General features: G+C 52.9%; 1 protein-coding gene across 5 annotated transcripts; it reads left to right on the top strand.

Moving 5' to 3' along the window:
• Positions 1–840: 840 nt before the first annotated feature.
• On the top strand, positions 841–24,543 carry CACNA1F (calcium voltage-gated channel subunit alpha1 F). Of its 5 annotated transcripts, none has more exons than XR_456956.1 (48): positions 841–921; positions 2,318–2,567; positions 2,942–3,047; positions 3,276–3,415; positions 3,646–3,788; positions 3,892–4,044; positions 4,683–4,879; positions 4,992–5,095; positions 5,702–5,859; positions 6,341–6,433; positions 6,546–6,639; positions 6,810–6,836; positions 6,995–7,155; positions 8,044–8,269; positions 9,232–9,439; positions 9,536–9,656; positions 9,772–9,853; positions 10,829–10,871; positions 11,065–11,116; positions 11,587–11,740; positions 11,927–12,056; positions 12,531–12,590; positions 12,738–12,844; positions 12,926–13,013; positions 13,414–13,521; positions 13,617–13,669; positions 14,646–14,792; positions 15,570–15,771; positions 15,868–16,026; positions 16,853–16,963; positions 17,193–17,276; positions 18,098–18,118; positions 18,334–18,462; positions 18,803–18,868; positions 19,125–19,216; positions 19,642–19,801; positions 20,030–20,157; positions 20,456–20,552; positions 20,739–20,841; positions 21,107–21,208; positions 21,388–21,518; positions 21,751–21,885; positions 22,152–22,321; positions 22,807–22,910; positions 23,025–23,152; positions 23,257–23,369; positions 23,770–23,967; positions 24,239–24,543. XR_456956.1 is itself a non-coding variant. In XM_007450913.1 (48 exons), the coding sequence occupies exons 1-48, from the start codon at positions 897–899 to the stop codon at positions 24,467–24,469; spliced, it is 5,898 nt and encodes a 1,965-aa protein (XP_007450975.1). The 5 variants fall into 5 exon arrangements, 3 of the variants coding, with proteins under 3 accessions (XP_007450975.1, XP_007450974.1, XP_007450976.1); XR_456955.1 differs by having other exon boundaries at positions 5,702–5,892; XM_007450913.1 differs by having other exon boundaries at positions 897–921; positions 22,807–22,914; positions 24,239–24,469.
• The last annotated feature ends 3,341 nt before the right edge of the window (positions 24,544–27,884 follow it).

Raw genomic sequence — 27,884 nt, 5'->3', positions numbered from 1 at the left:
CTTTATAACAAGCTTTGATACCTGATATAGCAAGTCCTCCCATCTTGTTATTTTTCAAAGGAGTTTGGCTTTTCTAGATCTTTTGTATATCAATATACATTTTAGAATCAGTTTGTCAAATTTCAAGGAAAAATCTCTTGAGATTATTTTAAATTTATTTATTTATTTTTGGCTGTGTTGGGTCTTTGTTGCTGCGCGTGGTCTTTGTTGCGGCAAGCGGGGGCTACTCTTTGTTGCGGTGCGCCGGCTTCTCACTGCAGTGGCTTCTCCTGTTGCGGAACACGGGCTCTAGGCGCGTGGGCTTCAGTAGCTGTGGCACACGAGCTTAGTTGCTCCGCAGCATGTGGACTCTTCCCGGACCAGGGCTCGTGTCCCCCGCATTGGCGGGCGGATTCTTAACCACTGCACCACCAGGGAAATCCCTTCTGAGATTTGTGTTTGGGACTGCATTGAATCTCTGGGTCACTCTGGGAAGAACTGACATCTTCACAATATTGACTATTTCTATTAGTAAATTTAATGTATCTCTCCATTTATTTGGGTCCCCTTTAATCACTTGAAAATATTTGATAATTTTTTTTCCATGGAGATCTTGCACATATGTTATGTTAGGTCTATTCCTACATACTTCGAATTTCAGATACTGTTGGGAAACAATTATCATTTTTCTTATTTTAGTTTCTGACTCTGGTGCTAGTATATATTTTGTAAAAATATTTTTTTTTAAATCAGTGCCTTTTCTGTTGCCAGACTCTGGCCCACAAGTGTCCCATCTTCACCCCTCCTCACCTTCCCATCCGACCCTGTTATGGCCCCGCCCTGTGACCTTAATCCCTCCAAAGCTGGGGGAAGAGAGGGGGGCTGTGTGCAGATGGCTCTTCAACCTGGAAAGGAGGATGGCGGCATCTGAAGGCGGGAAAGGTGAGAGCAGGCTTCCACCCCTGCAGACCCTTGGAGCAAGCCTGGGCTCTGCTCCATCCTCAGCCCCTCTGACCCACCCACTGCCCACCAGGACCCCACCCCTGGAGAGCCTTTAGGGGACCAGAATCACATCATCCTGTTCCCATCCCAGCCAGCCCCAAACACAGCCTTAGATCCCAACTGAAACCCAACCGAATCCTGGCCCTGATCTCTATCCTAGCGCCCACCCCAACTTCAACTCCAGTGCCAGCCCCAAGCTTAATCCTAACACAAACTTTACCAACCAGAGGGCAAACCCCCATTAGAGTCCAAACCCCAACATGGATACAGACCTTACTATGAGCTCTAAAGTTACCGAAGCTCAACCCCAACCCCTGGATATAAGCATTGTTAGTGAGTGGGTCTCTGACTTTCCAGAAAGAGTGCAGACCCATTTTTAAGTACGAGAGAGAGAGAGAGAGAGAGAGGAGAGAGAGAGAGAGAGAGAATACACACTTGATGGTGGTAGTAAGTTGTGAAGTCTTAGAGTCAGAGACTGCCTGGATTTGGCTCTCAATTCAGCTACTTCATCAAATCACTTAACTTCTCTTTTTGCATCAATTTCTCCGCCTGCAAAATGGGGATAATACTATGTGCCAGACATTCTTCTGAATGCTGAACTCATTTAATCCTCACAGCAACCCTATATTGTAGGTACTCTTACTGTCATCTCATTATACAGATAAGGAAATTGAGGCTCAGAGAGGTTACATAATTTGCTCAAGGCAACACACAGCTCCCAAGTGGTAGAGTCAGGATTTAAACTCAGATAGCTTGTTTCCTCCAAAGCTGGGTATCTTAACCAGGCCAACCCACTGCCCCTTGGAGACTGAAACAAGGCCATGGGACTTGGGAATGGCTTTAGCTGAAAACCCCAGTGCAAAACTCAGATCCCACCCAAACTCAAGTTAAACCCTAACCTTGATCCTAATTCAAATTCCAACTCATTCAAATATCCAGTCCTAACCCTAAATCATATCTCAAGAACACTTTACTCCCACCGGTATTTAAACCCAACCCAAAATCTACCACTCAAATTTAATCCTAAACTTGCTTCCAGCTATAAACTTAATCCTACCCCATGTCAATTTAAGCTCTACTCCCCAAATCTAACACCAAACCCTACTTCAATTAGAAACATAATCTCACCCTCACTCCCCTATAAACTCTCACTCTATCGTCAATCAATCAACTCCAATCCCAACTCTTATCCCCCAATCTTTAACTCAGGTACCCTCAACTCTCCCTAATTTTACATGCTCTTCTCTCCTTCCCTCAGACAGAGGGATAGGATCATGTAGGAGGCAGCCATGATTGCCCCAATACCCTGCCCCCCCCACTCGGTCTCTCCACACAGACACCACCCCAGAGCCCAGTCCAGCCAACGGGACAGGCCCTGGGCCCGAATGGGGGCTGTGCCCTGGGCCCCCAGCATCAGGTGGCGAAATCGGCGGGGCATCCAGCCTGGGGACCCCTAAGCGAAGAACTCAGCACAGTAAGCACAAGACAGTGGCAGTGGCCAGTGCCCAGCGCTCACCCCGGGCACTCTTCTGCCTCACCCTGGCAAACCCCCTGCGGCGGTCCTGCATCAGCATCGTGGAATGGAAGCATCCTGGAAGGCCAGGGGCAGGGCTCAGGGGTGAAGGTCACCAGGGTACCAAGAGTCAAGGATTAAGCCAGGGCCGGAATGGAAGAGGGCTGAGGTCACCAGGGATCAAGGACTAAGAACTGGATTCAAGGGGGAGTTGAGAAAGGTGAAGGTCACCGGGGGGATCAAGCATCAAAGACTAAATCTCAGCAAGAGTTGAGGATGGATAAGGTTTCCAGGGGGGTCAGAGTCAAGGCCTTGGTCAGGGCAGGGGCTGGGAATGTCAGAGCTGGTCACTTTAGGGTCAAGGGTCAGCATTGGGTGGGGAGGGCCCCAAGGGAATGTGGGGCTCTGAGACCACTCTGCCTGGGTCCTTAACTGTGTCCACCTGAGGCCCTTCGACATCCTCATCCTGCTGACCATCTTTGCCAACTGCGTGGCCCTTGGGGTCTACATCCCCTTCCCAGAGGATGACTCCAACACTGCCAACCACAACCTGGTGAGGCTAGCCCCGCCCCGCCCCACCTCCAGCTAGATACAGCCCCAGTAGAGCCACACCTCAAGCCATCCAGCCAGGCCCCTCCCCTCTCTGACCCAGATGACCCTCTCCTGCCCAGCCCCACCCTCGGTCCCCGCTACGCTCCTCTTCCCCTACCCCCTGTCAAACAAACCCCGCTCCCAAATAACTTCCCGATCTCCCGCCCCCCACCCCCGGCCCCGCCCCCAGGAGCAGGTGGAGTACGTATTCTTGGTGATTTTCACTGTGGAGACCATGCTCAAGATCGTGGCCTACGGGCTGGTGCTCCACCCCAGCGCCTACATCCGCAATGGCTGGAACCTGCTCGACTTCATCATCGTCGTGGTCGGGTGCGCCTCTGCAAGGGATACCCCCAACCCTAGCTCAACTTCCCACCGCAGGCCCGCTAAATTCGGGGCTCGGGGAAGCGACTGCTTCAGACTGCCTCCATTCGGCAGCCAGAATCAGGAATATGCATTTCCAGTTACAGGGACTTGTACTTTTCCGAGGAGAAGGGAGGGGGGAAGGGGGGGGTCCGAACGCCTGACCCCCGCCTCCTTGTCCTGTGCTCCCCCATCAGGCTGTTCAGCGTGCTGCTGGAGCAGGGGCCCGGACGCCCGGGGGACGCCCCGCATACCGGAGGGAAGCCGGGTGGCTTCGATGTGAAGGCGTTGCGGGCGTTTCGGGTGCTGAGGCCACTGAGGCTGGTGTCCGGGGTCCCGAGTGAGTGGCTCGTCCCCCGGACTTGGAGGTAGCGGAGGGGAGAGCGGGAGGGGGGGGCTGAGCTGCCCCCGCCCCTACGTTGCCCACCCCTCGCTCCCCACAGGCCTGCACATAGTGCTCAATTCCATCATGAAGGCGCTGGTGCCGCTGCTGCATATCGCACTTCTCGTGCTCTTTGTCATCATCATTTACGCCATCATCGGACTCGAGCTGTTCCTCGGACGCATGCACAAAACGTGCTACTTCCTGGGATCAGGTCAGCAAGCCCACCCCACCCCACCCCCGGGACAGGATACGCCCCCTCCATTGGCTCCTAAGCCCCACCCTGTTCTCAAGGGGACACACTCAAATTCACAACACTCTGCCCCCAAGTTCAGGCTCCGCCCCCAGATAAACAAGTCTTACCCCGCCCCTCCCATATTCAAGACTCCGCCCTCAATTCCAGACTACAACCGCCCCCCTAGCTAATTGCTCCGCCCTATCACAAGTTTCCACTCACAGGTTAAGGCCCTATCCCACACTGAAGACTCCATTCTCCAGAACTGGTCCCAAATAGTCAGGCCTTTTTCATCCACACCCAAACCCGTCTTGGCCCCACCCTTCTTTCAAGAGACCCTCCCATATTCACAAGACTGCTCCTAGGCTCACGCCTCACTGTTATTCACAAGATTCTGCCCCAAGGTTTACAGTCCCACTCCTCAGATCCCTGTGGTTGGGCTTCACAGCTTCCCAGGGGTTCAGAATTCTGACCCAACACAGTCAGAGGCTAAGGGTTGTCTTTGATTTAGAAAAATCTAGAACCCTGAGGTGAGCTTCCCAGGTAGGCAGGCCTCCAAGGTGGCAACGACTGTGGGTGGGCGTGCTTCAGGTTCCAGAGCTCCAGTCTTCCCACAGACGTAGAGGCGGAGGAGGACCCATCGCCCTGTGCGTCATCGGGATTGGGGCGTGCTTGTACGCTAAACCAGACCGAGTGCCGCGGACGCTGGGCAGGTCCCAACGGAGGCATCACCAACTTCGACAATTTCTTCTTCGCCATGCTGACAGTCTTCCAGTGCATCACCATGGAAGGCTGGACTGACGTGCTCTACTGGGTGAGGTGGACGGCAGGCACACAGTGCAGAAGCTGCACCTGCCTTTCCTCACCGAGCTTGGGCGGGAGTGTCCGCCTACCCTGAGGGATGCATGCCCCTTCTCTCTGCCTAGATGCAGGATGCCATGGGGTATGAGCTGCCCTGGGTGTATTTCGTGAGTCTTGTCATCTTTGGATCCTTCTTCATCCTCAACCTTGTACTTGGTGTCCTGAGTGGGTGAGGAACCTAGACACCTACCCGGGCCTTCCTTCCTGCCCCTCAGCCCCTGTCCCTTTACTTTGTTCCTGGAAAACTGCTAGGCATCCTTCAAAACCCATTTAAACTACCCCTTCATTCAGTCAATCAACATTGAGCATCTACTGTGTGTGAGGCACTGTTTCAGGAATGGAACACGAGACAAAAATCTCTGCCTTCCTGGATATTACATTCTGGTGGGGAGAGACAGACAAGAGCAACATACACAATAAATGTGTGTGTACATACATACACACACATATGTGTAGTGTCTTATATGGAATATGTGCTATGGAAAGAAAGGAAGAGTTAAGATAGGAATGCCAAGATCGTGTAATTACAAATGAGGACAATCAGGACAGGCCTCCTTGAGATGGTGTTATCTGAGTAAAAGTGTGAAAGAGATTGAGCCATGTGGGTATCTGAGGAAAGAGTGTTCCAAGCAAAGGGAACAGCCAGTGCAAAGGCTCCAAAGCTAAAATGTGCTTAGCATATTCAAAGAACAGCAAGGAGGTCAGTGTGACTGGGAGGTGACGGCAAGGGGGCCAGGGTTGTTCCCCCACCTAACCCTCTATTCTCCTCCCTCAGAGAGTTCTCCAAGGAGAGGGAGAAGGCAAAAGCGCGAGGGGACTTCCAGAAGCTTCGAGAGAAGCAGCAGCTGGAGGAGGACCTGCGGGGCTACCTGGACTGGATCACACAGGCGGAGGAGCTGGACATGGAGGACCCCTCAGCTGATGGCAACTTTGGTTCTGTGGCTCAAGAGGGCCAGGCCAGCCACCGTAGGCAATCCCAACCTGGCCCATTCCCTGCTCCACGCATCCTCAGATGTGGGCTGCCCTCCTGAGATCCAGCCCCAGCCCGCAGCAACTCTAGGCCCCTGGGTCTTCCCTGGAGGTCCAGTGGTTAAGACTCCGTGCTTCCACTGCAGGGAGCACGGGTTCAATCCCTGGTCGGGGAACTAAGATCCCACATGCCATGCTGCGCGGCCAAAAAAAACCAAAACCAAAACCAAAACCAAAAAAAATCTCTAGGCCCAGCCTCCGGTTAGGACACGGAAGCCAGACTCAGATACCCTTCCCAGACTGCACCCAGAACAAAGACTCCAAATAACACACACACACACACACACACACACACACACACACGCACGCACGCACGCACACGCGCGCGCGGGGCCCTAACCCCGCCCCAGGCCGTGCTCCATCACTGTCCTCCATGTCTCCACAGGGCCGCAACTGGCAGAGCTGACCAATAGGAGACGAGGACGTCTGCACTGGTTCAGTCACTCCACCCACTCCACACACTCCACCAGCAGCCACGGTGGGGGTCCAGCAAGGTTGACAAGGGGGAGGGATGGATAGGCAGAGGAGAAAGCCAAAGGCAGAACCCTGGGATCTTCATGTGCCGACCTCTTCTTCCTCCCTGCCCACAGCCAGCCTCCCAGCCAGTGACACCTGTTCGATGGCAGAGACCCCAGGCGATGAGGAAGAGGAAGAGGGGGCTCTGGCCAGCTGTACACGCTGCCTGTGAGGGCCCCCAGCCCTTGACCCCTGACCCAGCCAGAACCCAGAACAGACCCTGACCCCAATCCTTACTTTAGCCTCCAACCTTGACCTCAGCCCCTGACCTCCAACCCTCGCTGCTGACTGCCGCTCAGTCCCTGACGATGCCTACCTCCCATCCCCCTCTTTTCCAGAAACAAGATCATGAGAACCAGTGTCTGGTGAGTTGGAAAAGTTGTGTGACTGCTGGACCCCATGATTTTGTGAGCCCCACCTCCAAGCCCTCCAAGCCCCCCATGACCGCCGGGCTCCCCCACCTGAGCCCCCCAGGGCAGGCTTAGGTAGGTGATCTCAGCCGGTGGGTTCCCCATCCCCACAGCCGCTGCCTCCGCCGAGCCAACCGGGGCCTTCGGGCGCGCTGCCGGCGGGCTGTGAAGTCCAATGCCTGCTACTGGGCCGTGCTGCTGCTCGTCTTCCTCAACACGCTGACCATCGCCTCGGAGCACCACGGGCAACCCATCTGGCTCACCCAGATCCAGGGTGCACCCCCCAGCCTGCCAGCCCTCTCCCCAAGCCCCCAATTCCTTCCACCCCAGAAGCTCCAATCCAGGATCTCTCGGGTGCCCCACACCCCCAGATACTGCCCCCCTACCCAAGTAAATGCAGAAACTTGAGCCTGTTCCATCCTACCTTGTAGCTTACACTTGTATAGCACTTGCTGTGTGTGTCAAGCTCTGTTCTCAGCACTTCACCTGTACTCACTCAATTTCTCTTCACTGCAACTTTAGGTGAATTAAGTACTAAGGTGCAGTAAGTGACTAATCCCAGGACTCAGCTAGTGAGTGGCAAACCCAAGCAGCCTGGCTCCAAAGTCCAGGCTCTTAACACCACACTGTCTGGACAAGTTAAGCCCTCTGTGCCTCAATTTCCCCATCTACAAAATGGGAATAGTAGTAGTATCCACTTCAGGGGGTGGCGGGGAGGATTAAATGAGTTAAAGTGAAAAATGCTTAGAACATTGCCTGGCCCACATAAAGCTAACACTTTACAAGTGTTAGCTCTTACTATTATTCATCTTAGTCTCAGCCCCCAACCTGAATACTGAGTACACTTCTAATCCCAACCCTCAAACCAGCCCCAGTCCCAACTAAACCCCAGATTCTAACTCTACCCTTGAACTGGAGTTTTTCTGTATTCATAGAGGCTGACCGAGGCCCACACCCCAGCTCTGCCCCTCACCCCAGCTCCAAGCCCCTCAAAACCTTGCCCACTGTGACCTACAAACTCACCCGATCCCTAGTCCTAACCACACCACCGGCCTGTGCCTGGACGGATACCAACTACCACAGATCGCCCCATGGCCCCTACCTCCCCACATTTCACCACAAAAACTGACTAGCCCAGTCACCCCTGCCCCTCTCCCCACAGAGTATGCCAACAAAGTGTTGCTCTGTCTGTTCACGGTGGAGATGCTTCTCAAGTTATATGGTCTGGGGCCCTCTGTCTACGTCTCCTCCTTCTTCAACCGCTTTGACTGCTTCGTGGTCTGTGGGGGCATCCTGGAGACCACCCTGGTGGAGGTGGGCGCCATGCAGCCCCTGGGCATCTCGGTGCTCCGCTGTGTGCGTCTCCTCAGGATTTTTAAGGTCACCAGGTGTGTGTGTGTGTGTGTGTGTGTGTGTGTGTGTCGGGGGAGAGGACGGGGGCCCCAAACACAGCCCCAACAGCCACCACCCCAGCTCCAATGATGACTATATCCTCATCACCATTCATTTATCAAATATCCATTGAGTGCCTACTGCATACAAGGCGCCCTTCCAGGCCCTAGGGAAACACCAGGAATCAAAGCAGACACAAGTTCCTGCCTTCCTGGAGATTAAAGTCCGCTGGGGAGGGTGTCTACTCCATTTCCATCCCCTTCCTCAGCCTCAACTTCAGCTAGAACATTATTCCCAACCCCATCTCCAAACTCAACTCCATACTCATCCCCAACCCAAACCCCATCCCCCACCCCCAACCATAACACCATCTCTAACCCCAACCACCAACCACTCATCATCCACAAGCTCAATTACAGCCCCATAACCCAAGCCCAAGCCCAAGCCCACCTCCAGCCTCATTCCTAGCTCCCAGCCTCATCCCTATCTCTAGCCACAACCCCCACATCCCAAACTCATAACCATCAGCCTATCTCCAAGCTCAAACCCATCCCCAGTCCCAGCCCCAATCTCATCCCCATCCATCCTCTCCTCTATCCCAACCCTCAGCCACAGACTTATCCCCGATTCAGTCGTCTACAGCTCCAAATATTCCCCAACCCCATCCCCAGCTACAATCCCTAACCCCAGGCCCAACCTGAAACCCAATTTTAGCTTCACCAACTTCCATATACCCTCCATACTAACCTCATCTCCCCTAATGCCAACACCAACCCCGAATACAACCCTCCCCTTACTTCTTATTCTCACCTCACCCCAACTCCAAAATCACTTCCAACAATGACACAAAAGCTCATCTTAACCCAGTCCGCCCCAGTGCATCCCAAGCTGGAGCCCTGCCACGGCTCCTGACTCACCACTGGACATGTCAACCCTTCCCCCTCCATCTCTGCTGCAGGCACTGGGCATCTCTGAGCAATTTAGTGGCGTCCCTGCTCAATTCAATGAAATCCATTGCATCCTTGCTGCTTCTCCTCTTCCTCTTTATCATCATCTTCTCCCTGCTTGGCATGCAGCTGTTTGGGGGCAAGTTCAACTTTGACCAGACACACACCAAGCGAAGCACCTTTGACACCTTCCCCCAGGCCCTCCTCACTGTCTTTCAGGTGACACCTGGAGATTATGGGATGGGTGGGCAAGGTGGGGGGACCCAAGGTTGGGGAAAGGGTCCCAAGAGTTTCATGGTGACCTCCCACCCCCAGATCCTGACAGGTGAGGACTGGAATGTGGTCATGTATGATGGTATCATGGCCTATGGCGGCCCCTTCTTCCCAGGGATGCTGGTATGCGTGTACTTCATCATCCTCTTCATCTGCGGCAACTGTATCCTCAGAGCCTTGGGAGGCTGGATCGTGGCAGGGCTGGGGAAGGATAATGGGGACATGGGCACTCCATAGGCAGGCTGCTTCTCCATCCTTGTTGCCTGAGCTCACCCCAGACATCCTGTTGAACGTTTTTCTTGCCATTGCTGTGGACAACCTGGCCAGTGGAGATGCAGGCACTGACAAGGACAAGGACAGGTGAGGTCTGGCTCTGCCTCCAAGACAGTCTCTCCCTAGGATCCCTGACTAGGACCCTCCCACACACATCCCACACCACCAGAGATGCCTTGGTCACTCTGGCAATCCCCATCTGCAGATCCAACCTTCCAGTCCTCATTCACTGAACATGCATTTATTGAGCACCTACTTTTTGCCAGGCTCTGTTCTAGATGCTAAAGAGACAGCAGGGGTCAAAAAAGACAGAGTCCTTGCTTTCATGGAGCTGACATTCTAGTTGGGGAAGGCAAGCAAAACAAACAAATTAATATATAATAATATAATTTAATTTAATATATGTTAATAATATGTAATGAAGAAAAAGAAAGCAGAGTAAGAGAACAGAGAGAAATGGAGACTGCTATTTTGGTTAGGGTAATCAAGGAAGGCCTCTATGAGAAGGTGACAGCTAAAGAGAGGCCTGAATGAAGTGGGGGAATGAGCCATGCAAATATCTGGGGAAAGAGGGTTCAAGGCAAGGGGACAGCAAGTGCAAAGGTCTTGAGGTGGTAATATTCTTAGCACATTCAAAAAACACCATGGAGGGAATTCCCTGGCAGTCTAGTGTTTAGGACTCGGCTCTTTCACTGCTTTCACCCGGGGCCCCGGGTTCGATACCTCGTCTGGGAACAAGAAGAGTGGTAGGAGGTGAGCTCAAATGGGGGGAATAGAGAAGCCAGATGAAGGGCATTCTGGGCCATGGTGAGAACTTTGGGCTTTGCTCTGAGTGGTGGGGAGCCATGGGAGGGGTGTGAGCAGAGGAGGAATGTATCAGACGTAGAATTTAACAGCATCCCTCCTGCTGCTGTGAGAATAGACTAAGGGGATGAGGGAGGAAGCAGGGAGGTTGTATGGGACCTGAGAAAGATCTGTTCTGATTGCAGTGACCCCCTCCCTTGGCCTTGCCTATCTGCTTCGATCCTTAACAGTCACCTCCTCCCCAATTTCCTCACACAGGGAGAAGAACACTGAGGAAACTCCACAGGAGAATGGAGCACTGGTGAGTTAGAGGCCTGGGCACTGTCTACACCTCCCACTACCACCAATATCTGTCTATGCGTGTGTGTCTTTATCCCGCATCCTCTGCCTATTCACTCCTTCTTTATTGTGTCCCTCCCATGCCTCCCCTGTGTCCATCCCCCCATCATGGATGTCAACCCCATCACCAATGACCCCCATCTTCCTGTCCCCAGGTGCCTGGTGGGGAGAATGAGGAAGAGGAAGGTGCAAAAAATGAAGGAGCAGGCAAGTGGGCAAGGCCAGGTGGAAGAGGTATGGGACCTTGGGGACAGCACCCAGGCGGAGCTCGTGACCCCTGAGACCCTCCTCTCTGGAGAGCAGCCTTCTCCGACATCATCTTAAAAATAATGGGCTTGGTGTGTGGCCAGGAACATTTGAGACGCTGAGATTACAGAAGAGAAACACACTTTGTTTTACTGCAGAACTTCTCAGAGCCTTCATTATAAAATAGTATGTATATGACTGAAGATGGCAGTGTGCGTTCAACACACATTTACTGAGCCCCTCCTGTGTCCCATGCACTGTTCTAAGTGCTGAGGACACAACAGTGAACAAAACAGTCTGAAATCCCTTCTCTGAGGAGCTGACATTCTAGCAGGGAGATGAGAATTGACCACATGGCAAGCACTGTTCTAGGTGCTTTACATACATTTTCTCAATTAATTCTCTCTCCTTTGATCTTCTGCTGCTGCCAGGCATGGAGGAAGAGGAGGAGGAGGAGGAGGAGGAAGAGGAGGAGGAGGAAGGGGGTGCAGGGCATGTGGAACTCCTGCAGGAAGTTGTACCCAAGGAGAAGGTGGTACCCATCCCTGAGGGCAGCGCCTTCTTCTGCCTCAGCCAAACCAACCCGTGAGTGCTGCGAGTGTACAGGGAGTTGGGGCAGGAGGGGCTGGGGCAGGGGGAGGACCAGGGAGCAGCCAAGGCTCAGGGGGCCTGCACGGCCTTATGCAACAGGGCCCATGCTGTATCTCTCGGGCTCCCCCAGTCAACTCTGTGGTCCTGTGTTCTGACCATGGACCATTCCCCACTCCCCAGGCTGAGGAAGGCCTGCCACACCCTCATCCACCATCACGTCTTCACCAATCTTATCCTGGTGTTCATCATCCTCAGCAGTGTGTCCCTGGCAGCTGAGGACCCCATCCGAGCCCAGTCTTTCCGCAACCATGTGAGCCTTGGGCTGGGGACTCAGGGGACACTCCCAAGGGTGTCCTACTGGGCACAAGCTGGGGCCAGGGTGGAGGCAGGGAGAAGACCCCTAGTTGGGCAGAGAGAGAGGAGCAATAATGGCAGCTGCAGCAGTGTCAGCCTTTATTATGAGTGCAACACACTTGGGGAAGCACCGGGGAGGTGATCAGTGTTTGGCAGAGGAGGAAGCTGTGCTCAGAGGTTGAGCAGACCAAGGGCGCCCATGTAGCTGAGTAGAGGCAGAGGAACCCAAATCTGAACCCTTGTCTTTCTGGTGGCCAAGGCTTTTGCCTTGTAGAAAAGTCCTTGATGATTATGATGATGGGAGAGAGAGAGAGAGAGAGGGAGGGGAGGAGAGAGGGAGGGAGGGACAGCAAAACTTACTGAGAGATACACACAGCTAGGATCCCCCTCATCCATGACTCGGTGGCTCCCCCTCTTTCTTGCCCCCCAGATTCTGGGGTACTTCGATTATGCCTTCACCTCCATTTTCACTGTGGAGATTCTACTAAAGGTGACTAATGGACCCCCATCATACCCCCAGTTACCCCAACCTACTCCCCACCCACCCCTGCAGTCCACCTCTCCTGTTTCCATCCCCAACTCCCCTCTCTTCCCCGGATCTGGGGTCTAACTAGCCTGAGGTCCCCCTACTCCCCAGATGACAGTGTTCGGGGCTTTCCTGCACCGTGGCTCCTTCTGCCGTAGCTGGTTCAATCTGTTGGATCTGCTGGTGGTCAGCGTGTCCCTCATCTCCTTTGGCATCCAGTGAGTGACACCTGCCTACCCCATTCCTCCAAGAGCCAAGGCCAGGCCTGGGCCACGGCCTGAGGACTTCCCCCTCCTCAGCTCCAGTGCCATCTCGGTGGTGAAGATTCTTCGAGTTCTCCGAGTACTACGGCCCCTCCGAGCCATCAACAGGGCCAAAGGACTCAAGGTAATCCCATCCCACCCAAATCCATGGGACCCAGACCCTGCCCCGCCCCTGGGGCCAGGATCACTGATCCGATTGACCATTTGCAGTGACGCATGACCACATAGCCTGGCCACAATGTGTGACCACATGGCCCTGACCACTGGCCATGTGGCCTCATCCATGTTCCTTACAAGTGACCATCTATTCCTTACCAAAGGCCACGTTTCTGTGATCCAAGTTCCTGACATGTGGCCACATACCCCTGTCTGGCAAACACATTTCCTGTTGGTACCCACACATCCTTCACCCAAGACCACATGTTCCTGACCCAAGTCCCTGAGCTCCATCCATGCCCAGAGTCCTTGCCCTGTGGCCACCGTGGCCTGCGGTGTCCATGAGCCATATTTGTGGGTGTCTGCAGCACGTGGTGCAGTGTGTGTTCGTGGCCATCCGGACCATCGGGAATATCATGATTGTGACCACGCTCCTGCAATTCATGTTCGCCTGCATTGGCGTGCAGCTCTTCAAGGTGGGAGGAAACACTGGAGGGAGGCCCAGGCATGAATCAAGGCACGGGGCCGGGGGATGAAGGGTGAATCTGCTTGACAAATATCCTCTCTGCAGGGGAAATTCTACAGTTGCACTGATGAGGCCAAACACACACCCCAAGAATGCAAGTGAGTGCCTGAAACCCTGCCCTCCATGGAACCCAGGACCCTCCCAAAGTCCAAAGAGGCCCCTAGATCTCACCCAGGGCTCTAAAACCCCTAGATCTTCCTCCAAAGAACTGCAGAGACCCCCCCCCCAGATTTTATCAAGGCCCCCAAGACCCCAGAATTCCTCAAGGCCCCAAGATACATCCCGAAAATTCTCCCAAGAACGGCAAAAGCCCTCAGACATCACCAGTCCTTAAGAGGCCCCCCCCAGTAACCGCCCAAAACCCCTCTCCACATTCCCCAGAGTTACCTACATTCCACTCCAGAATCCCATCCATCCCCAAACACCCGACCCCCACCACCAAGTCCCCAGCTTCCGTCTTGAGACTCCTACAGAGGGTAATAGTTCGCTGAACCATTCTTGGTTCAAATTCGTCTAATGAGACATGGTTACATTTCTTAACCTTGATGAGTCCCATTTTCCTCAACTGAAAAATGGGGATAAAAAGAGTGTGGATTTCACAAGGTTGTTGTGAGGAGCAAATGAGTTACTACACAGAGAGTGTATTACAATGTAAAGTTAGTACATGTAAAGCCTAGCACAGTGCCTGGCATATACTTAGTGCTGATAAATGTTGGCTGTTATTTGTATTGCTTTTTCCTGGATGGCAATGATGGTGATAATAATGTTGATGATAGCTAACGTATACGGCCCCAACAATGTGCCAGACACTGTTCTCATTGATTAACAAAATTAATCCTTGTAACAAGCCAGGAAATACGTTCTGTCATTATCCTTATGTCATAAATGGGGAAAACTGAAGCACAGAGGTTAAATGCCCAAGGTCACCCAGCCAGTAAATGGAAGGGCAGGATTGGAACCCAGGCTATCCAGCTCCACCAATATGCCCTGCTGCCTCCGTACTGGAGACACCAGTCCCCATTCCACAGCTCCCTACCCCTCCTCACCCACCCAGCATGTCTGCAACATCCACAGGGGCTCCTTCCTGGTCTACCCCGATGGAGATGTGTCAAGGCCCCTGGTCCGGGAGCGGCTCTGGGTCAACAGTGATTTCAACTTTGACAATGTCCTTTCAGCCATGATGGCCCTGTTCACTGTCTCCACCTTCGAAGGCTGGCCTGCGTGAGGGGCAGGGCCCCAGGGATGGGCAAGGGACTGGGCAAGAGTCTTTAGGGGATTGGCTTTGGATATCCTGGGGATGGGTGGAAGGGTAACTTGGGATGTGAAGAAGGTCTCTGGAGAGTGGATAGGGTTTTCTGGGGACTGGTGGGTGTATCAGATGACTAGGTGGGGATCTCCCAGAAGTTGGCCGGGGGTGCTTAGGGGACCTGGGTGAGGGGGCCTCCAAGAATTGGGTAGAGAGGTCTCTGAGGCACTAGGTGGAAGTCTAGAGAGGACTGCGTGGGATTTAGGGGGGGGGGTACCAGGTAGAGGTCTGGGGGGACTGGGTGGAGGTCTTGGAGGAGATGGAGCTGGAGATTCAGGGGTTTCCAGATAGCTGCACAAGTCTTTGGGAGTACTAGGTGGGGGAGCGATGGAGCAAGGAATTCAAGTTGATAGGACAGGGGACTTAGAGATCTTTGGGGGCTTGTTGGGGAGTTCTGCGGAGCTGCATGGGGATCCTCAGATGGCTGGAGGAGAACTGGGAGTCTGTGGGAACTTAAGGGATCTGGGGGTCCTGGAGGGCCTGGATGGGGATTCTCAGGAAGGTTGGATGGGGATCTCTAGATCTCTGGAGGGCTGGGCTTTGGGAGTCTTTGAGGGCCGGGTGTGTAGGTCTCAGATAGTTAGGTCAGGGAATTTGGGGATCTTTGGGGATATTCTGGGGTGCCTAAGGTGTCTGGGGACAGGTCTGAGGTGTCTGGGATATCCCTCTACTTGCCCCCACTGGCTCCCCAGGCTGCTATATAAGGCCATCGATGCAAACGCAGAGAACAAGGGCCCCATCTATAATTACCACGTGGAGATCTCAGTGTTCTTCATTGTCTACATCATCATCATTGCATTCTTCATGATGAACATCTTTGTGGGCTTCGTCATCATCACCTTCCGTGCCCAGGGCGAGCAGGAGTACCAAGACTGTGAGCTGGACAAGAACCAGGTGACCTCCGACCCCTGATCCACCAACCCCCCACCCCCACCCCAGCTCCTTGCCTCGGGACCCCACTGCTCACTCATGCCTTGCACCTATATGCAGCGCCAGTGTGTGGAGTATGCCCTCAAGGCCCAGCCACTCCGCCGCTATATCCCCAAGAACCCGAATCAGTATCGGGTGTGGGCCACTGTGAACTCTGCTGCCTTCGAGTATCTCATGTTCCTGCTCATCCTGCTCAACACGGTTGCTCTAGCCATGCAGGTCTGAGCTCCCCACCCTGATCCCGCCAGACACCTGACCCTATTCTGTCTGCACAAATCCTTGAGAACTGTCAGGAATGCTTTAGGCTGCAAGTAACAAAACCCCCAACTGACAGAGACTTAAGCTTTAAAGATATGTGCCACATATATTCAAATCAAAGGCCGATAATCATAAGTTGTATCCTGATTTCAGAGATGTGAGAATGTGGAAAAAATGGCAGATGGCAAATGTAAGTTGTCATTTACTGTGAAATGCACCCCAATTTCAGAGATTCTAAACTGTGAAAAGATGTGTATCCTTGGAGTCAATGAATTATGATAGTTACCTCACATAGCAAGCAGTACAGAGGTAGGCTGTTTGCTCATTGCTCATCAGGGACCCAGGCTCTCTTTCTGTTCCACTATTCTGAGTAAGTTGGCTTTCATGCTCATGATTGTTGCTTCATGGTCACAAGATGGCTGCCACAGTTCCAGACATCAAAACCACATTCAGAGAAGGAAAAAGGAAGGAAGCTTGCACCGAGGGGCTCTCCTCACTTGACCCTTTTATTGGAAATCAAAAATATTTTTCACAGAAGCTGCCCAAGCAGCAGCAAGCTTATGTTTCTGTCTCATTAGTCAGAACCAGCTGCAAGAAAAGCTAGGAAATCAAGGGCTGGGCTTTCCAATATCCATAATGGGAGGTGGACAGTGTGAGAGGTTTGGCCAACCCATAGTGCTACCACGTCCCCAGACTTACCTCAGTCCAAGACAGAGAATATTTGGTTGGGGTGTCGGGGGGAATCTCTGCCTCAGGCTATGTCCCCACATCTGATTTTCTCCCCCAGCACTATGAGCAGACTGCTCCCTTCAACTATGTCATGGACATCCTCAACATGGTTTTCACTGGTCTCTTCACTGTTGAGATGGTGCTCAAAATCATCGCCTTCAAACCCAAGGTACCCCCCAAGGCCTAGACCCATTCCTTAGGGTGGAACTCACTGCATAGCTCTCAGGGGAGCAGCAACCAGGGAGTCATGAGACTAGGGAGGAAGAGGGATCTAGATGCAGCCTTATCATGTGATCCAGCCTAGACCCTGCCTCCCCAATGCCCCCAACCACTACTAGCCCCATACCCTAGCTTGCTAGCTCTGAGAAGACAGGGCACTGCTTTCCTCCTGTCTACAGCATTACTTTACCGATGCCTGGAACACGTTTGATGCTCTTATTGTGGTGGGCAGCGTAGTGGACATTGCCGTCACTGAAGTCAACGTGAGGACTGGCTCTCTACTAACCCACTCACCCCCCACCAACCTTCCCTCACCTCAACCCCAGGGCTTTCTTTCACATGGGGAGGTGGTTCCCACTCACATCCACCCCACTCCTGGAGACTCAGAGCTCCTCCCTCTAGCTCTATCTCTTGAGTCCCTATTGGGTTCAGCCAAAGCCCCCTTCTACCAGCTCCAGCTTGTTCATTTGCAAGCTATCCTCTGGCTCCAGCATCTCCTAAAATGACTCTCCTGTTATTTCTATTATTTTCTTCATTGCCTCTACATCCGCCTCCATTGGTCCCATCATCTCCACCAACTCCTGCTTTGACTCCATCATCTCCTCTGATTCCTTCATTGGCTCCATTTCCTCCACCGACACCATCGTCTCTGACACTGGGTCTTTCACGGTTCTGTCATCACCACTGACTGCCCGGTTGGCTCCATCATCTCTTTCACTGGGTACTACATCGTCCTCCGTTGACAATGCTGCTGGGTCCATATCTCCATCACTGGCTTCTCCATTGGATCCTCCATCGGTTCTCTCATCTGCGTGAAACCACCGGCTTCATCATTTCCTCCATTGGCTCCAAAATCTCTCCTCCACCATCTCCTGTGCCCTCTCCTCTACCTTTCACCCTCATTACCAACTTTTCCTTCAACCATCCTGGTCCATTACCATGTAACCTTCCTTATCATCCCTTGGATAATAACTCTACCATCCATTATCCCCCGTATCTGCTCCATCGTTTCTCTCCTTGTTCATTGGCCCTGTGATCTCATCATCTCCTCCATCACCTCTGTTTTGGCAATATCTCCGTGCAGAATGGTGGCCATCTTGGCGAGGTAGCCCCCCCCCCACCACCTCACAACAGGGACTCTCTGCCTCTCTCTTCACCAACCCTCCTTTCCTTTCTTCCCAAAAGTCCTTAGAAATGCTCCCTGACCACCCCAGGGCCTGGGTTCTGAGGGATTTGGAGGCTGGGAGGGCCAAAGCATGAGACAGGGAGGTGGCTGGGGCAAATGTGGACTGAGCATACCCACCACACGCCCAACCCCAGAGCTCTGAGGACAGTTCCCACATTTCGATCACTTTCTTTCGCCTCTTCCGAGTCATGCGGCTGGTCAAGCTTCTCAGTAAGGGTGAAGGGATTCGCACATTACTCTGGACATTCATCAAGTCCTTCCAGGTAACTCCCCCACTCCTTTGTTCACCCCTCATCCCCACTTCACACCCTCAGCTTGTCCTTTACCGCCCCCAGAACTACACCTTCCAGCATGCCATACCCATGTGCAGCTTACCATTTCCAGTTTTCTCTCTTTTGCGGGCTCTCAATTCCCAACATGTCTTGGCCTCACTGACCTTACTCTATTGTATTTAATACTGTGTCCATATTTGGGAGACCCTGGCAGTCATGGGCACTTTGGGGATGGACCACATCTCTCAGCAGGGCCCGGCTTGAGTGCATTCTGGGGCTTAACAGTTCTCTGCCTGGACCTGAGTACCTATCCTCCTCTCCACTCCCATAGGCCTTGCCCTATGTGGCTCTTCTCATCGCAATGATATTCTTCATTTACGCAGTCATTGGGATGCAGGCAAGTGAAAACCCTGGGGAGCATCCCTCAGGCACTCCTCTGTTGAGGGGGGTTAGATAGGAATGAGCCCAAAGTCGGGGTAGAAAGACAGACAAGCTGCACCACACTGAGTCAGTCCATACATCTGTGAAATGGGGTCAGCAGTGCCTGCTTGTCAGGGTTATAAGGATCCTTTGGGTATTAGGTGTTGTGAAATGGATGGGGACCTGTAGGGGCACGGAGTCACCCCTCTGACACAGCCCCTGTATGCCCACAGATTTTCGGCAAGGTGGCTCTTCAGGATGGCACACAGATCAACCGAAACAACAACTTCCAGACCTTTCCACAGGCTGTGCTGCTTTTGTTCAGGTGACACACACACACCCTCTCCCCTGCTGCTTTGATCTCCAGCATGCTTTTGGGTACCCACACATCCTCTCTGGGCCCCAGACTGCCTGAGCTATGGAAGTAACAGGGCAGCATGGGGCTCCATATTGCCTGAGACCTTTTCTGGCTGTGTTCTAAAGAATCTTTTAGAATATTCTAGCCTCAGCCATGCTTTTTCTGGCTGCAAGACGTGTACCTTTCATAAGCCTCAGCACCCCCTCTGTAAAATGCAAACATGATTGTCATCAACATGGCCACACCAGCTTTTAAAATATTGAAATGCTGTTTTTATCAGATGTAGCCCCTGGTAAGAAATAGGTCATCTCCTCACCCCTCTGGCCCCCACAGTGGCCCTTGTCATGACTTCATAGCCTCCCCCCAAGATGGCACCACTGTGTGACCCCCAGGTGTGCTACTGGTGAGGCATGGCAGGAGATAATGCTTGCCAGCCTTCCTGGGAGCCGGTGTGACCCTGAGTCTGACTTCGGCCCTGGTGAGGAGTTTAGCTGTGGTAGCAATTTTGCCATAGCCTATTTTATCAGCTTCTTCATGCTCTGTGCATTCCTGGTAAGGACCAAGCCCCACATCCACCACTACTGCCCCCGGGGGCTGGTCCTGATGGGGATGAGGTGGGAAGCCCAGATCTTCTGAGCGGGTGAAAGGGCTGGCCCTGACGACAAGATTAACCCGGGGACTCATGACCCAGTGACCATAGAAGCTTACCTCCGCCTCCCACCAAACCCCCCATACTCTTCTCTGCCCTTCACCTAACCTCTCCTACTCACTGGCCCACAGATCATAAATCTCTTTGTGGCTGTGATCATGGACAACTTTGATTATCTGACCAGAGATTGGTCCATCCTGGGCCCCCATCACCTCGATGAATTCAAGAGGATCTGGTCTGAATATGACCCTGGGGCCAAGTATGCCCTCTGACCCCATACCTGGGATACCAGAGGACAGTGCACTGCCTCACAGTCCTCCAGCTCTGGAACCTCTGACCTATGCCTCCCATTACCCAGGCAGTAGATGCCCCAAGGTTCCCACTGCCCCTGTCCTCTGCCTTTTCCCCTCCCCCACTGACTGCCCTCCAGTTCTTCCCTGGCAGACTATGGGGTGTTGGTGGGGCGAGGGAGTGATGAGCTGGTAGGGTCTTGAGTAAGGACCAGAGGGGGTATCTCCAACCCAGTAGTGCCTCTCTTCTACCGCCACCTTCCCCAGAGGCCGCATCAAGCACCTGGATGTGGTTGCCCTGCTGAGACGCATCCAGCCACCCCTGGGATTCGGGAAGCTGTGCCCACACCGAGTGGCCTGCAAGGTCTGTGCACCTGCCCACCACTGCCTCTGAGAGGACTGTCACCACACAGCAGGAGTGGGCAGGGACCCTGCCTTGGGTGGGGAGGGGGTGTTTGGTGGCATCCTCAAAGGTTTCTGCCCGTGGGCATCACATGCCTGCATCCCTGGCATTTGCCCAAAATGGGTTCCATGTCCCTGGTGTGCACAGAGACTTGTGGCGATGAACATGCCTCTCAACTCAGATGGGACAGTGACATTCAATGCCACACTCTTTGCCCTCGTTCGGACATCCCTGAAGATCAAGACAGAAGGTGTGTGGGGAGGAGGGGAAGGGGCAGGAGTGGGAGGGTCCCTGGGGAAGGTGCAAGGAGCAAACTAATTGAGGGATGGGCCCCACTCTTAGCTCTGAACCTCAAAATAGGTGACTTTGCCTTCTCCAGGCCTGTTTTCCCACCTATCCAACGGGGGCGGTGTTTGGCTGCGGTAGAAGTTTGTGACGCGCCCTCCAACAGTTGAAGGAGTGGCTGTGAAAGGCTCTTCCTATTGGCTCACGCCCCACATCGTCTCCCCATGCAGGGAACCTGGAGCAAGCCAATCAGGAGCTGCGGATTGTCATCAAAAAGATCTGGAAGCGGGTGAAGCAGAAGCTGCTAGATGAGGTCATCCCCCCAGCTGACGGTGAGCTAGCTCCACCCCAATTCCTTAAGCCTGCCTCTGAATGTCAACGATTGCTCACCACCACCAAACCATCACTGGCTGGAGAGGGAGGGGTGCAGGGGGAGAGTCCAAGCTTTGATGTGGGGGTGTGGGGAGCAGAGGACTCCTGTGTGACCTTGCCTCCCCTCCCTTGCTTCCAGAGGAAGAAGTTACCGTGGGCAAATTCTACGCCACATTTCTGATCCAGGACTATTTCCGCAAATTCCGGCGGAGGAAAGAAAAGGGGCTACTAGGGGCCGAGGCCCCCCCAAGCACCTCCTCTGCCCTTCAGGTCTTGGGAGCAGGGCCTGAGCTGGGTGGGGGTATGTGGGAGCTCTGTGGCTGAGGCTGACAGCCTTCTTGATCTCATGGAACCCATGTCACAGATGAGAAAACTGATACCCCAGGACCCACAGAAGGTCAGGGGTGACTGTGGGGCTCCTTCCCCCACCCCACACTCCTGCTCAGGGACAGGGAAGTTTAGACCCTGAGCTACCCGCTTCCCTATTTTCCCATCCCCACAGGCTGGTCTGAGGAGCCTGCAAGACTTGGGTCCTGAGATGCGGCAGGCCCTCACCTGTGACACAGATGAGGAGGAGGAGGAAGAGGGACAGGAGGGAGAGGAGGAGGAAGATGAGAAGGACCCGGAAACGTACAAAGTAAGGACAATAAGCTTTCACTCCCCCAGGAACTCTTGATTGTAAAATACTCCCTCAACCCCCTGAGTGATTTCCACACTGCGTCTGGGAGGAAGTCCCCCAGAGAAGACCCCCTGCAATAGACAAATGTTTATTTGGTACCTACCACCCACTGTTGGAGGGCAAGACCCAGATTTGGCCCCTGGGGAGCTCATTGGAGACACACTATTTGACCAAGTGACTTAGTTATAACCTGGATGCAACGCTCAGTCCTGTGATTTCCACAGGCCCCAATGGGCTCCCAGCCCCCATCTCGCCGGAGCTCTGTGGTTTCTGTGTCTCTGCCTGCCTGGGACAAACCACCAGATTCACTTTCCCTTGGGCCCAGTGACGACGATGGGGGTGCTCCCAACTCCAGACAGTCCAGTGTGCCCCAAGCTGGGTCCCACGCCCACAGGTATGGCCAAAGGTCTGCAGGAGGATTGTGAGGGAAGGCAGGGACTAGCCACTTTATGGGGGTACTTCAGGGGGCAGAGGGTGTTTCCAGTGAGACAAACGTCTATTAAAAGAAAGCCCAGGGCTTCCCTGGTGGCGCAGTGGTTGAGAGTCCGCCTGCCGATGCAGGGGACACGGGTTCGTGACCCAGTCCGGGAAGATCCCACGTGCCACGGAGCGGCTGGGCCCGTGAGCCATGGCCGCTGAGCCTGCGCGTCCGGAGAGAGGCCACAACAGTGAGAGGCCCGCATATCGCAAAAAGAAAAAAAAAAAGAAAGCCCATGTCTCCTTTAAAATGATGGCAGGTTAATTTTATGTTATGTGAATTTTCCCAGTTAAAAACGTCTAGTGTTTCTGTAGAGGGTAGGACATGAAATGAGAGGGGACCAGGGGCCCAGGGCCACACTGGGAGGATCTGGTCTGCCTAACTTGCCTCACTTTCCCCAGGAGAAGCTCTGGGGTTCTCATTTTCACCATTCCGGAAGAAGGAAGTTCTCAGTCCAAGGCAACCAAAGGGCAAGAGAAGCAGGATGAACAAGAGGAAGTCCCCAGCCAGCACCCTGGCCACGACACGTAGGATGAGCCCATGAGCCACGTGCGAGAGGGATGGCACCCCATCGCGCATGCCCAGGCCTGAGCTCACCCCAGCCCTCCCTCCCAAACAGGCTCTCCTACCTAGATGAGCAGGCAGGGACTCCCCCACTCCCCATCCTCTTGCCACCTCACAGAGCCCAGAGATATGTGGATGGCCACCAAGCACCACGCCGCCGTCTGCTGCCCCCAACGCCTGCAGGTGAGAGTGGACATGGGTCCTGGGGGGCCCCATGGGCCATAAGAGCAGAGGGCTGGGGAGGCACTGACATTCCTCTTTTCCCCTGGTGCCCCCCACACCCCCAGGCCGGAAGCCTTCCTTCACCATCCAGTGTCTGTGGCGCCAGGGCAGTTGTGAAGATTTACCCATCCCAGGCACCTATCATCGTGGGCGCAACTCAGGGCCCAGCAGGGCACAGGTGAGGTGGGGGAGGGGGGCTGAGGCCTGGAGGGGTGGGGGGCAACCTAGGCTGAATTTATCAAATACACTACATATCGGGCCCTTCTGAAGAAGGGGGCACGTGTGAATTCACACAGTCCTCACTGTGCCTGTGAGGTGGGTACTGTTACTAGCCCCAGTGTACAGATGAGGAAACTGAGGCCCAGAGAGGCTTACTCAAGATCTCACAGCTAGTAAGTGGCAAAGCTAAGATTTAAACCCAGGCCTTCTATGCTCTGAAATAAACCCAAGGCTGATGTATACCCATTCAATTTGACTCCAGTTGTGCTTGGGGAGTAAGAGGTAGGCACAGGAGTGATTCCTAGATCCTCATGCCCTACCCATCAATCACTATGCTCCTGATGTTTATTCTGGTCCAGGGTTCCTGGGCAACCCCTCCTCAGCGGGGCCGGCTCCTATACGCCCCACTGCTGTTGGTGGAGGAGGGTGCAGCAGGGGACGGATACCTCGGCAAATCCAGCAATCCACTGCGCACCTTCACCTGTCTGCACATGCCTGGAACCCACTCAGACCCCAGCTATGGCAAAAGGGGCAGTGCTGACAGCCTGGTGGAGGCTGTGAGTCCAGAAGGGGAGGGGGCCGGAGGGATGGGAGAGAAGGGGAGAAGGTGGGAGCTTGGGAAGGAGGGTCCCCAGTCTCTATGTTGTGTATGTAGCTATCCCTTTGCTCTGTGATTTCTGCTCAGCAAGATGTGTGCCCCACTGTCCCCCACTGACTTCCCTGCGTGCCCTCATGGGTTCATCACTCATCCACACCAACCCCTCTGTGCACACTGCTTTGACTCTATGCTGTGCCCTCTGTCAACACTGATCCCATCTGTGCCCCCAGGTGCTCATCTCCGAGGGCCTGGGCCTGTTTGCCCGAGACCCGCGCTTCGTGGCCCTGGCCAAGCGGGAGATTGCAGATGCATGTCGTCTGACACTGGACGAGATGGACAGTGCCGCCAGTGACCTGCTGGCACAGGGGACCAGCTCACTTTATAGTGACGAGGAGTCCATCCTCTCCCGCTTTGATGAGGAGGACCTGGGAGACGAGATGGCCTGCGTCCATGCCCTCTGAATTCCCATCCCTCCCCCACTGCTCAATAAACCTCCTGCCCTCCCTTCCTCAGAAGGAGACCGGCATGGACCACACCCCTGGATTTTGGTGTCTTTGCGCTGGAGGCCTGGAGCTGCCCAGCGGTCCTCATCTATCCATCCCCTGTTTCAGCCCTGAGCCACTGCCCACACGCGGGTATTTCCAGAAACCAGGACAGCCGGGCCTGATTATTCAGCGTCAGGGAAGGAAGGAGGAGGAGGGGAGGCGGAAGAGGCAGCAGCCAAAAAAAGCTGGAGACAGAGTGGAGGTGGTGGGGGAAGGGAGGTTTCTGGACAGATGGAGGAAAGTGGAGAGAGTGAGGATGTGTGAGGGTTCGGATGAGGGGTGGGGGAAAGTCAGAGATTCCACAAGGGGTCAGGCAGATCAGACTGAGGCAGGACAGATGGATGGAAAGGAAAGGATAAGGAAACCTCCAGGCGAGTCCTGCCAGTAGAAAGGCCTGGAGGTTAGAACTAGCCTGGCATGTGATGTATCTTAGGCAGAGGGGTCCTCTGACAGCATCAGGAAGGGAGGCTAAATTGGGATCACCCCCACCTCCCCCCTTCTGCTTGTGAAAAAAGAAATCTAGGACTTCCCTGGTGGTCCAGTGGTTAAGACTCTATGCATCCACTGCAGGGGGCACCGTTCCATCCCTGGTCGGGGGAACTAAGATCCCACATGCCTCCGGGTGTGGCCAGAAAAAATAAATAAATAAAGAGAAAAAGGAAATTTAAATTCATTCGTAAAAGACATGGGTGACAGCAAAGGGCAAGGCTCCTAGCCTGGGGCAACCCACTCAGGGCTTACCTGGCTCTCCTGAGACTAGCTAATAGTACCCCACTCCCAGATCCCAGAGCTCCTCTCTGTTTCTTGCCCTGCTTTTAGTCATTGCCCAACCTTTGGCGTCTCATTCATTCAGTGAAGGTTTATCGGGCATTTATTTTGTGCCAGGCACTGTTCTGGGTTTCCCTCAGCACAAACTGAACTGGCTTAGACATGTGACGGCGGTTGTCCAAAGTGGTAGTCATCCTCACTCTAAAGGAATCGGAGGTGGTGTTAGAAGTGACACCGGATGCAGCCACCCATGGGGAAGGTCTGACCTAGGGTCTCCTCCCAGCTCTCAGAGCAGGGGCTTCTCATTTGTCTAATTTGTGTCAATGGAACCAGGACTGAAATTTGAGGGAAGCCAAAATTGGAGGCTAGAACTCAGAATACAGAATTGCACTAGGTCTGGAAACAAAGGCTTGGAGTGGTTGGGCCGGTGTATTGTGGGAAAGTAAGTCATGGGCAGGGTAAAGAGAGTGAAGGGCGACTGCTGAGGGAGGAGGTGGGATAAGCCACCTAAGGGCAGATGATGCAGACCCTTGAATGCCAGGCCCCAACCCCTGGGATTTTTCCTGAAAGCAGTGGGGAGCCATGGGAGGGATTTGAGCAGGGGAGTGACATAGTTAACTTTGCATTTTAAATAGATGCTCTGACGGGTGTGCTGAAAACAGATGGGAGGAGGAAGAGACTGGAGATGCTAAATTTGGCAGGAATGATGGTCGCCTTAGCCAGGGGAGGTGGCAGAGGAGATGGTGAGAAGTGAGTAGATTCCAGAGATGTGTGGAAGGTAAAACGAACCATTTATTGGGCCCTGTGCTAAGTGCATTACAGTGATTATCTTGTTTAATCAGTGCAACAATCCTCTAGGTACCATTTTAAATTATTTTACCTGTCCAAAGTCATACAGGAACAAATATCAGAGGTGAGATTCAAATTCAAGCAATTGAATGCCAAAACCCATGCTCTTCCCCTGAAAAGGCAATAACTGTGAAGTACCCATTACATATTCCATATTTGTGTGAATTTGAGTGTGAGTGTGTTTGTTTAAAAAACAAAATAACTTAGGAATACATTCAGATGGTTCAAAGTTCAAAAGTACAAAGGGGTATAAAGTGAAAATTTCCCTTCTCTCTGGAGGCAACCTGTGTTATCAGATATCTTTTATATAGTTATAGGATGCCATACTGATAAGTTAGCACAGTGGCTAAGAGTAACAGGCGCTGGAGCCAAACTTCCTGGGTTCAAATCCTAGTTCCACCACTTACCACCTGTTCAAATCTTAGTTCTACCACCTACCAACTGTGTGACCTTAGGAAAATTCCTTCAGCTCTCTGCACCTTAGTTTAGTCAGCTATGAAATGAGGATAGTAGTAGTACCTGACTCAGGGCTGTTGTGAGGATTGATTGATTGAGTGAGTGATGGCTGCACTGGGTCTCCGTTGCTGCACGTGGGCTTTCTCTAGTTGCGGAGAGCGGGGGCTGCTCTTCATTGTAGTGCACAGGCTTTTCATTGTGATGGCTTCTCTTGTTGAGGAGCACAGGCTCTAGGCGCACGGGCTTCAGTAGTTGTGGCACATGGGCTCAGTAGTTGTGGCTCATGGGCTTACTTGCTTCCCAGACCAGGGATCGAACCCGTGTCCCCTGCTTTGGCAGGTGGATTCTTAACCACTCTGCCACCAGGGAAGTTCCTGTTGTGAGGATTTAAATGAGTGATATATGGGAAGCTCACAGAACAGCCACAATTTAAAATGTTAGCTGTTCTCTCTATAATTGATATAATGCTTCCCTTCTCTCTGTACACAATTCCCACATAATTTGGCATCTTGCATTTCTTACTTAACTAAGTATCTTGGCTATCATTACATAGCTCCATATTATTAGTAATGACAGCTACATAGTACTACATTTTGCAGCTCTACCTGAGTTTTTTTAAACAGGCCACCAGTAATGAGCATTTGGGGAGTGTCCACACTTTATAAACAGTGCTACAGTGTATTATCTTATACATATTTCTTTTAGCACATGTTTGAATCTCTCTGTAAGACAAATTCCTAGAAGTGTAAACACTGAGCCACATATATGGACTTATTAGTTTGCTACATTTTTCCAAATTACCCTTTACAGAAGTTATACCAATTTAACTTCCACTGGCAATTTATGAGAATGCTTGTTTCTGGCCAACTGCTAATACTGAGCATTATCAAACTTTTTTATATTCACCACCCTCAAAGATGAAAAACAGTGTCTTAGTAGCTTTTATAGGCATTTCTTTTAGTATGAGTGAGGTTGAGCATCTTAAATTCCAGCTGTATTTATCCATTGGATTTTGCCACATGGCAATTGCCATTGACCTTGGTGGGCCTAGTTTTAGTAGCATGAAGAAGGCATAGTCCAATTAAGAGAGGACTAAGGAATAAACAGGTTGTAAAAAGTTGAGAGTTGGAGTAGGCAACACTTTGACTAAGGAAGAGCGAAATAGGGGAAATGGAGGGGGAGGGTTTTTTTTTTAAGTGCTTAAAATGCAGATGAGAAGAAACCCTCAAGACCCTTAACCATGTTTAAATTGCAGGGA

The sequence above is a fragment of the Lipotes vexillifer genome, unplaced genomic scaffold (assembly GCF_000442215.2).
Source record: "Lipotes vexillifer unplaced genomic scaffold, Lipotes_vexillifer_v1.1 scaffold129, whole genome shotgun sequence".
Lineage (NCBI taxonomy): Eukaryota > Metazoa > Chordata > Mammalia > Artiodactyla > Lipotidae > Lipotes > Lipotes vexillifer.
This window is presented reverse-complemented; position numbering and strand designations above follow the sequence as displayed.

Bases quoted from the DNA above. Each gene is read 5' to 3' on its own strand.
- CACNA1F (XM_007450912.1), top strand. From the start codon at position 897: ATGGCGGCATCTGAAGGCGGGAAAG. The intron at 6,640-6,809 runs GTGAGGGCCCCC...CCTCTTTTCCAG, and splicing joins GCCAGCTGTACACGCTGCCT to AAACAAGATCATGAGAACCA. The intron at 17,277-18,097 runs GTGAGGACTGGC...ATCTCCGTGCAG, and splicing joins TTGCCGTCACTGAAGTCAAC to AATGGTGGCCATCTTGGCGA.